Genomic DNA, 9,940 nt, shown 5'->3' on the forward strand with positions numbered 1-9,940 from the left:
GTAGCCCAGTGGCTTCATGATGGGTTTTAGACTGACACCAGGAGGGTCTTCCAGCAGATGGAAGGAAGCCCACAGATTTGCTTCCTCCCAGACCTGATCCTTTATCAATTTATTTTGGAAAAAAAGTAAAATAAAATGAAATCCTTTGACATCAAGAGGAACAATATCCAAATCTCCTAATTCCAGTCAATCCTTTTTGGAAAGCCTGGAGCCAAAAGAAAATCAAAACTACAAGAGAGGGGCTGCTACTGGTGGGAGGGGGGAGGAGGGGACAGGGGGTGTTGGAAATTGTCTTAAAGAGATAACTGCTGCAAATCTGCTCCTCAGAGGAGGCTCTTAATAGGAGGTTCTTCTTGAGAGCTCTGCCCAGAGGCTTCTTCAGGAGGGATTTGCTCATTGGCAGCTCACGTCTGGAGACTAAAGCCCCTCTGAGAGGTCCGAGGGAAATTCGGGTGGGGGGCAGCAGAGTCATGAATCTGAGATTTCTGAAAAGTTTGGGGCACTTTTCTTTGTCAGCCTTTGAAGCCATTGAAGGTGAGGGGGGACTGGGCTCAACTCTGTTCAGTCTTGTTTGCACATTCCCAGTTTGCATGCCAAGTATGTACAAATACATATATAATAATTATAATAATAATAGTAATAATAATAATAAACCCAACAGAAAGAAAATGAAATTTCAGTCTGTCCAAAGAGACGAATGCAACCCCAGCACGATGGAGCTGTAATAAAACAGCAACAATGCTTATAATGTGAATAATCAAACACCAGTGGGGTGGGGCTGGGGAGAAGGGGGCTGTATTTTGTAGCAAAAGTGCTCTGAACCTCAATGGGAAATTCAATGGAATGTTCAGAGCCGTCCAGAACTGTTTTAGTGCCATCTCCCATGGAGCAGCTGAGCAAAGCGCTGCCCTAAGGGTCTGCAGCATGGCATTGGATGGGGGATGTGGAGAGATCCTGGAGTCCCACACTTTTAAGCTCCATGAGGAGGGGGGAGAGGCTCTGAAGACCCTATGGCTTCATGCACTGAACTGAATTTGGTGCTTGTGTATATTTGACCCTGTTTCTTGGCCCAGATATGGTTCAAATATTTCTTCTTTTTTCCATTTAAAAAAAAAAAAAAAGAAAAAAAGAAAAAAAAAGAAAAACAAGAAAAAAAAAGGAGGAGGAGGAGGAAAAGAAAATAGAGAGAAATAAAAAAAGAGAGATGTTTAAAAGAAGAAAAAAAAAAAAAAAGAAAAAAGTAAAAATAACGCGCTTTTTTTTTGGCACAAAAGTGCCGCTGTTTTCTGTACAACGATGACAAACCTCTCCCGGTGAGCCCTGACAGGGAGTTTCGGGGACAGCCCAGCCCGGTAGGGACACGGGGCTTGGACATCCCACTGCAGACGGAGCGCTGTGTCCCTCCACATCAATGTGTAACCTGAAGAAGAGGGTCGGGAAATGGGGGTTGTAAATTCGGGAACTTCCCCCAAAACTCCTCCTCCCCATCATCACCCTTTTGGGTATCCGTCCCGACGGGGAGGGCAGGGGGATGAAGCCAACACATCCCTAGGAGCCCGGAACCTCTTGGTTGTAAGGTGAGAGAGACAATCCTCCATCCCGTAATACTTTGGTCCCATTCTTTCTTACCTCGGGGTACACGCACAGAAAACGCGCAGACAGCAGCACTCCCCTCCTCGCAGCCAGCGCAAGGCTGTTCTCTTAATGAATTACTAATGAGTTCAAATTGGACAGCCGGCTTAATTAAAGCGTAGAGGCGCTGTGTTTACCACGTTGTAATTGAACTCATTAGGGCTCTGGCTTTGTGTTTTGAAGCAGCCGCCGCGGTCCGCCCCGTCGGGTGAAGCATTTTGTGGGGACGGCGGTGGAGAGAATTTGGGCGTGGGGTGGGGGGCGATGTCCCGCCTTATCTGATCCCGTTCATCATTCAGAGGGGTGCGCTAGGCGGGGAAGGGTGCTTCTGCTGCCTCACAAAGTACTTGGGAACCCCATTTTGTAGAGAAAGCTGCGAAGGAACATTTTAAAAATTATTTTATTATTTTATTTTATTTTACTTTTTTGAGGTGGGGGAGATTTTAGGAAGCAAAGTCCACCTCCGCAACGCAGTGCCTCTGACCCTCTCCCCCCGCCGAGTCCCCAGGCCCCCTCTATAGAACCCCCAGTTCTTCCTCTATAAGGTTCAGAGTGGGGTCCCCCTCCATTCTCCGCAGCCGTCGGGGCGGCCCTACCCTGAGGGCGGGGGCGGTGGGGCGGGGGAGACAGCGGTTCCCCCCCCCCCTTTTCCTAGAGAGGGGAGGGGGCCGGGGAAGGGGCGGCTTCCTCGCGCCGCTTGCAGGGCTCTGCGTGGCTGCTAGAAGGCGTCCGAGCCCCGACCCACCCGCGGCACATCCTCGGCGGCACGGGCGGGAGAGAAACTTCCACGGATACCGACCCGGGGGTGGGACTGATGGAACTGGGGAGGACAGGTAAGCTGTGGGGCTGGGGATGAGCTGTGGGGCTGGTGGTGAGGTGTGGGGCTGGTGGTGAGATGTGGGGCTGGCGGTGAGCTCGAATGGGATGGGGAGGAGGGAATCCTTCGTGGAGGTGGTGATGGTGATAAGGAGGATAATGGCATTTGGGATGGGTGTGGGTCTGGGGTGTTCCGTACTTCATCCCCCCACCAGTTTGGGGCACAGTGTTAGAAGGAGCAGTGCGTTGGAGCTGCGCTGTCCTCCTTTGAGTTTCTTTGCTGCCTCGATGTTATTTATTTTCCTTTGGAATCGTGAAGCTGTGGTCAGGTTTGGAGAGCGGGCGAGAAGCACAAGGATCGGCCGGACCCCAAACTTGGGTGGGCACGGGGGGCACTCGTCTTCCGTCCCCTCTCAGATGGGAAGTGGGCGGAGAGGAGTGGAGAGAGGTGAGATAGGAGACAGTGAGCGATTGCGGAGCGGGATCTCCGCTTTGTCAGCTCCGAGGTTTAACACCAGAGGGAAATTATTTGTATTATTTTATTAATAGGATTTAGGGTGAGAGAGCTGGAGCACGAAACACATGCACATGGGGGATGCCCTCTCCACCCAGACCTTTGGCTGCGTGTTTGTTGCACGACTCCTGCCCATCAGCTACCCCAAAGCAGTGGTCTATAGCATCCCACAGGCACCGCTTATATGGGGGTGGCTTTAAGGAAAGTGTGTTCGAGGTGGGATAACCTCTCTGATTTTTGACCATAACCATGAAATTCTGGTGAGGAGGGAAAGGGAATGTGGAGATGGAAGCGAACAGAAGTTATGTTTGGGTGCAGAGAGGCAGAAGGAGTCGAGGTGGACCCTGAACTATCGAGGAGAGCAGTAAAAGCCAACCGACCCCAATCCCCACAGGTTGTTTGTTCCTCATAAAATACAACCATCCATAGCAGGAAGTTACTGCAAACATTTATCAATAATGAATGAATCTCCTGTAATAAAATCCTCGCGTAATTAGCTACAGGCAAGTGCGTGCATTATGCCAAAGCCTTTTGCAACTCTTTGTTGGAAATCCGACTCAAACAGAAGAGCAAAGAGTTAGAAATAACAATAATAATAATAATAAAGCAAAGCACCACTCAGCCTTTCCGCATCTTTTTTACACCATTTCTGAAATCCGAACCGTAACTACTCCTAAAACATACCCGATAACTCTTCGGTGAATTCAGAAGAGTCATTAACATTCAGCTTTAAGTGAATGTTAACAGTAAATAAAGAAATCTCTTGATTGTAATAGTCGCAACAAAGCAATAATAAAGCAGTGGGTGGTCATCAGTAATGATAAATGTATCATTATTACTGTGCGTTGGGAAAGGGGTTGGGAAAGTGCTTCAGACTTTGTTAGTGTTGAGCGCGGTGGCAATTCGTTTCTTAGCCTGGGAAGGAAAAAAAAAAAAAAAAAAAAAAAGCCATATAATTTTACACACAATTTAGGTGAAAATAAATTTAAATCTGTATATTACATTTTTAATTTCAAGATAGTAATTAAAGCTGCTTCATTATATCTCCTCGGAAACTCTCAGCGCTCGTCGTAATTGCCTGATTGCATGAGCTGCTGTCTAAGACACCCAAGGTTACTGGGTTCTGAAAAGTGAATTATTCACTGACGTGATGAGTTTTCGCCCCATCGCGTCACGTTTTCCGGGAAGTTCCGATTCGTCGGTCCCAAACCCGGTGAAGGAAGTTGGATCCGATGTTCCCCTACGAGTCCCTTCCAACTTGGGATATTCCCCGATTCGAAGTTTGTTGAGAAACACTTAATACAAACCCGATCCTGCCGGAAGAAGCTCAGAGCACTTTAATTCAGGCGTTTGTAAGCAAAATCAGTCGCTGAGCTGATTTTCGTTCGGGACTTCCCTCCCTTCCCCCCCCACACACCCCACCCCTATAAGGGTTAATTCACCCACATCCAAATTCGCAGCTTCCCCAGGCTGAGCAAAAAGCAGATTTCGTGCATTTTTTGTTTGGATTTGAAGCACGGAGGAGCTCGGGGCTGGGATGCGTCGCACCGCTCTGCTCCTCGCAGGAAGGGAATGAGAGCCGCAAATTACAGTTCGGTGCCGGAGGCGGGGGGAGCCTTCCCCGGGGGAAGCGCTGAGCTCTGCACGTACCTTCACCTCCGTTCTGACCGCTCGGAGAGCGCAGGGAAGTTAACAGAGACAAAAGATGCTCTTTATTCCTCCGTCCTTCATTTTGCGCCGATTTTCAGTAGTCGGAGGGGTGGAAAACAGCCCCAAAACACCCCGTCCCCAAACTCTGCCCGTGCATTAAAAGCGCCGGGAGGAGCTCGCGTTTTTTCCCGTTATCATCGTTATATGAGTCTTCCCGAGGCGTCCTCTCTCTCCGCCGGAAAAACTCCGCGCAGCTCTCTGCCCTTTTGTTGTGCCGAGCTGCGTTATTCAGGAGCGGAGACAAAAGCCCGAAGTGATGCGATCTAAATGAGCTGCGGGCTTTTCCAGATGGGACCACCTCTATTCCAAATGCCCCCTCCGCTTTCTGCTCCGTATAATAAAAAGCGATTAAAAATAATACTTAGCGAAGGGTTTCGCTGGACACAGAACAGCGAGAAGAAAAACATAGCCAGGAGTATCTTAAAAACCCCTTCTGCTACCTAAATTTTGTTGGAAAAAGGGGTTAAGAACGGTACCTTGTGCGCTACTTTCACGGCTGTGAGTTTCAATGGGATGCGGAGGGGTGGGAGGAGGGGATGGATCCGTGCTGGGGGTGGTTTTCTTTGTGGTTTTTTAAGCGCACCGAGGTTGCCTCTTTCCTCCTGGGTTGCTTTCCTCGTATTTAAGCGCCAGGGAAGTAAATAAAGGGCAGGAGAGTGAGAAGAGGTGGGTTAAACTTGGCCGCTTCTCTTTGCTGCTCCTTTTTTTCTTGTTTTATTTTATTTTTTTTTTTCACGAAGCGATTCTTAGCGAAGTGGATGTGCTGCTTTCGCCTCGTTTCCAAGGCAGAAGCGAGATAGGACAGAAGGGAAAAGGAGCCAGGACTCGAGTTTGTCCTCTCCAGGTTTCTGAGAGAACTTTGTCCGCTTACCCCCCGCCTCTCTAATCTAACCATTCCAAACGGCAAAGGACGAAATGAACGGGAGTCAATGAACGGCAGCAGGACAGGAGCCCGGGGCGGCAGATCCACGGGGGATGAGCACAGATACCCCCTCAATCCTGGCTGCCCGCCCCGCTCCTCGCCGGGGGTGCAGGCTGGGCTCCGGCCCAGACGTGGAAGTGCCGAACGGGTCGGAGGCGGCCCGAGCTGCCCGGGAGGGAGCACCCGGCCCGGGGACACCTTTGGGAGCCGCCCCGCTCCTGGGCGGACGGAGCTTTCTGCTGCCAACCGAGGTCAAGCCCTACCCCTTGCTACCCCAAGGGGTTTCCCGACAGGCTTAAGCAGAGTGAAAGTAGTGAAAGGTGTAACGTCGCCTCGCTGAAGCGGATCGGCCCATTCCCTGTTAGGTGAAGTCCGCCGAGCCGGACACGCTGCTGTGGGCAGTTCTCGGTTACCACGCACTGCCCGGCACTCCCCTGTCCGTGGGGACTTGTGCACGAGCAGCACAAGTCCCCATAGATTTCTGTTTTCCGTACGGTATAAATTCAGGAAGCCCTTCAGCTTCTCCCACGGACTGCAAAGAGGCAGCGAGCAGGTGACCAAACTTTACTTAGTTTTGCTTTTAATGACGGTGAAACGAAAGGCTGGCGACTACTAACGACTTCGCACCGAGTCTGAATTTCAGGCTGCGAGGCCCGAGCTCGGGGTAGGGGCTTCGTTGAAGACTCATCGCAAGACCCACGGCATCCTTTTCTTTTACTTCTCCATTGCCGGGGCTCAGAGCAGGGGCCGAGGCTCTCTATCCCCGTATCTCCCGGGAACCGTCGGGGCAAAGCCCTCCGGGGGCCCCCACCGCTCCCCGGAGGCGGCTACTGCGGGGAAGAGGGCACCGTGAGCCCGCAGGGAGCGGGCAGCTCCTCCCGGTCCCCCTCCCCAACCCCCCGGTGACAGCGAGCGAAGAGAAAAAGGGAGATTTTCTCCTCGACGTTGTCATAGATCAAGCGATGCGTGACTCGGGTTTAAGCAATGAAACAATTGGAATCAATTAGCTGGCGGAGGAGAGTTTAGAAGTGTAAAATTCACGTCAGCCCGGTTAGGAAGCATTGATTAAAATGTCACCAGTGTGAGGTTATGGCCACGGAAAGCAGCGGGCTCCGCGCAGGAGAGGCTCGGGAAAAAATGGGGGGGAGGGGAGAAAAGGGGGAGCCTCTGTGAGACAGGGAGTGGAGTTTAATAAGAAGTGACAGAAGTAATAAGGAGAGGTGGGATTCTTCTTTTCTTTTGCTATTATTTTTTTAATATATTTATTTATACGTTTTAGCTAACGGGGGAGCTTCGCCGTTTTGATGCCCGGTGGGAAAAGGAGCGGAGAGAGTTCGGGGATCGCCGTGGGTGTCTCTGGGACAGATCGGCGCTGAGATTTTCGTCTGGACAGGTGGGAAAAAGAAGGGGAAATGAAGGGGAAATGTCACGTTTAGGTGATATTTGGGGGTTGGTGCTGCTCGCGTGGATGGAGAGGAATGCTGAGACTGTTGCGGGTTTGTATAAAGGAAGAAAAAAAGGAGGGGTATTAGAAAACAACCCTTCGTCCCTGTTTCCACTCCAGGAGAGCGCTTGAGATCCTATTTTAGCTGCTCCCTCGGCTTTTCCCACTGGTCTGCTCCGCAGCGTGAAGAACGTCGTGAAATATGCACGTCTTTTTTTTTTTTCGGCTGCACTTTATTCACCTGCTTTGGAAAAGAAAATAAGAATAAGGAGCTGCAGACTATTTGCTGGGAATTTTTATTTTTATTTTTTTTTCTTCTTTTTTTCGTGTAATTAGGAAATGCCATTTGCTCCACGTTATGAGCGAGAGCAGGTTTGGAGAATCGCAATTTTGAAAGGGAGCAGGGTTACCAGCATCCTCACCCGTGTGTGTAATGGCTGCAGCTTTCTGGGGCTGGAAATCAACTTTATTTCAACCCCTTTCTCTTTTCTCCCAACCCGTAATTTATAACAATATTTGCAAATAATGACTGCGAAAAGAAGTGGGTTTTATACTTAGGGATTATAAAACAGGCAAAGTGGCTCATATCGTGGTGGGGGAGGAAAAAAAAAAAAAAAAAAAGAAAAAGAAGGGGGGGGGGGGGAAGGAAAAAAAAGGGAGGGAAAAAAAAAAAAAAAGGGAAAAGAAAGGGGGGGGGGGAGAGGAAGGGAAATGGGAAAATTGAAAGGAAAGGGGGAAAGGAAGGAAAGGAGAAAAGAGAAAGGAGGGAAAAAAGGAAGGGGAGAAAAGGAAAGAAAAGTAGAGGGAGAATAAGGGGGAGAAGAAAAGGGTGTGGGGGGGAAAGGTAGGAAAAGGAAAGAAGGAAGGGGAAAAAAAGAAAAGAATGGAGAAAAAGAAAGAGAAAGAGTAAAAGAAAGGAAGGAAGGGGGGAAAAAGGAGAGTAGAGCGGGAAGAAGAGAAGGAAAGGAAAGAGGAAAAATGAAATGGAAAAAGTGTAAGGAGAAGGGAGAAACAAAGCGAAAAAAAAGGGGGAAGGAGAGGAAAAGGAGAAACGAAGGGAGAAGGGAAGAAAACAGAAAGGTTAAAAGAAAAAGAAAGTAAAGGGGGAAGGAAAGAGAAGGGGGGAGGGGGCAAGGAAGGAATGAGGGAAAAAAAGGCAAAAGTTCAGCCCCCTTTCCAATGCCTCTTCTCGAGCCTCCCGCCCCAGCTCCAGGCTCTCCAGGAGGCGCTGAGGGTTGCGCGGTGCCCCGGGGCCCCGACGGGGCGTCCCGTCCCTTCTCGTCCAGGAAGGACCGAAGGGAGGGATGGGGGCGGCGAAGGGGGGTCCGGCCTGTCCGCCCCCCCGGGTCCTGACGTCACCGTGCCCACGGGGGAGGGGGGGCGGCTCCCAGGGAAGCGCGTAGCTCCGCGCTGCAGCCGCCTCCTCCTCCTCTTCCGTGCGCGGAGCTCCGCGGAGAGGACAGGGGCCGGGCGGCCGCGGGGATGCTTGTCCTCTCCTGTGGTGGCCCGCGGAGGTAAAACTGGGATCGGACGCAGAGGTGGAAATCGGGGCGATGGGGATGCGGAGCAACCGTGGTGTGCGGTGGGGAACGGTCCTTACGGCGGCTGGGGGATTTATGGGGATGCTGGGTGGGACGTGCACGGTAATGCAGAGGCAGTGAGTAGAGAATGGGGTGGGAGAAGCGGAGAAGCACTCGGTGCAGAATCAGTCTTCCCGGAGATCGCTGTAGAGCGGGGCACTGAGTGCTCCCTCCCAGCAAATTCAAAGGAGGGCATTTAGGGAGCCGGGCAGCTCGCGGACGTGTTTCCCTTCCCCTTCATCCTGCCATCCCCCTTTCTCCTCCCCTTCTATTGGCGGGGCCCCACTGACGGCTCCGTGTCCCTCGCTTTCTGCCCTGCTGACAGCTCCACGTCTCTCATTCTCCCCACAGCTGGAGAACAGCGGCCCCCCTGGCATTGAAGAGATGGCAACCAGCCCCCTGCCTGCTCCCACGGACATTTTGCTGCCATCTCCATCCGGCACGTACCCACCAGACCCCATGAACCAACAGCAGCGTGCTGGCCACGCCGCCATGAAACCCAACCAAGTGGGGCAGGTGATCCTCTATGGCATCCCCATCGTCTCACTGGTGATCGATGGGCAGGAGAGGCTGTGCCTGGCACAGATCTCCAACACTCTGCTCAAAAACTTCAGTTACAACGAGATCCACAACCGACGCGTGGCCCTGGGCATCACCTGCGTGCAGTGCACACCAGTGCAGCTGGAGATCCTGCGGCGCGCCGGGGCCATGCCCATCTCCTCTCGGCGCTGCGGGATGATCACCAAGCGGGAGGCAGAGAGGCTCTGCAAATCCTTCCTGGGGGAGAACCGTCCACCCAAGCTGCCTGATAACTTCGCTTTCGATGTGTCCCATGAGTGTGCCTGGGGGTGCCGGGGGAGCTTCATCCCTGCCCGCTACAACAGCTCACGCGCCAAGTGCATCAAGTGCACCTACTGCAGTATGTATTTCTCCCCCAACAAATTCATCTTCCACTCGCACCGCACTCCCGACGCCAAATACACGCAGCCTGACGCTGCCAACTTCAACTCCTGGCGCCGCCACCTCAAGCTGACCGACAAGAGCCCCCAGGACGAGCTGGTCTTTGCCTGGGAGGATGTCAAGGCCATGTTCAATGGCGGAAGTCGCAAGCGGGCGCTGCCACCCACACCCACTGCCACCACTCCTGGGACCACTGCTGTCCCCCAGTGCCACGCACTGGGCTCGGTGAAGGCAGCAGCTGTGGTGGGGGGTGGCTTGCTGGCCCCACACCTTCTGGCCGCAGCACCCCAGGAGCTGCAGCAGAAGCGGCCACGCTTCGAGGAGGATGAGGAACTGCATGAGGCCGTGGCAGTGGCAGGAGG

The 9,940-nt window shown here is 52.2% G+C and overlaps 1 protein-coding gene across 2 annotated transcripts in view; it reads left to right on the forward strand.

Annotated features, from left to right (window-relative positions):
- Positions 1-2,362: 2,362 nt before the first annotated feature.
- SKOR2 (SKI family transcriptional corepressor 2) overlaps positions 2,363-9,940 on the forward strand; it is a 24,542-nt gene continuing 16,964 nt past the window's right edge. The window contains exons 1-3 of one of the 2 annotated variants that reach the window (XM_032441433.1): positions 2,363-2,465; positions 6,874-6,987; positions 8,970-9,940. The exon at positions 8,970-9,940 is cut by the window's right edge and continues 1,102 nt beyond it. In XM_032441433.1, coding sequence (XP_032297324.1) covers positions 9,003-9,940 — 938 coding nt within the window. In that variant the 5' untranslated portion in view covers positions 2,363-2,465; positions 6,874-6,987; positions 8,970-9,002. Of the gene's footprint in view, positions 2,466-6,873; positions 6,988-8,440; positions 8,553-8,969 lie in introns of those variants that run through there. The other variant, XM_015848236.2, reaches the window with a different exon arrangement.

Source organism: Coturnix japonica, chromosome Z (genome assembly GCF_001577835.2).
Source record: "Coturnix japonica isolate 7356 chromosome Z, Coturnix japonica 2.1, whole genome shotgun sequence".
In the NCBI taxonomy this organism is placed as follows: domain Eukaryota; kingdom Metazoa; phylum Chordata; class Aves; order Galliformes; family Phasianidae; genus Coturnix; species Coturnix japonica.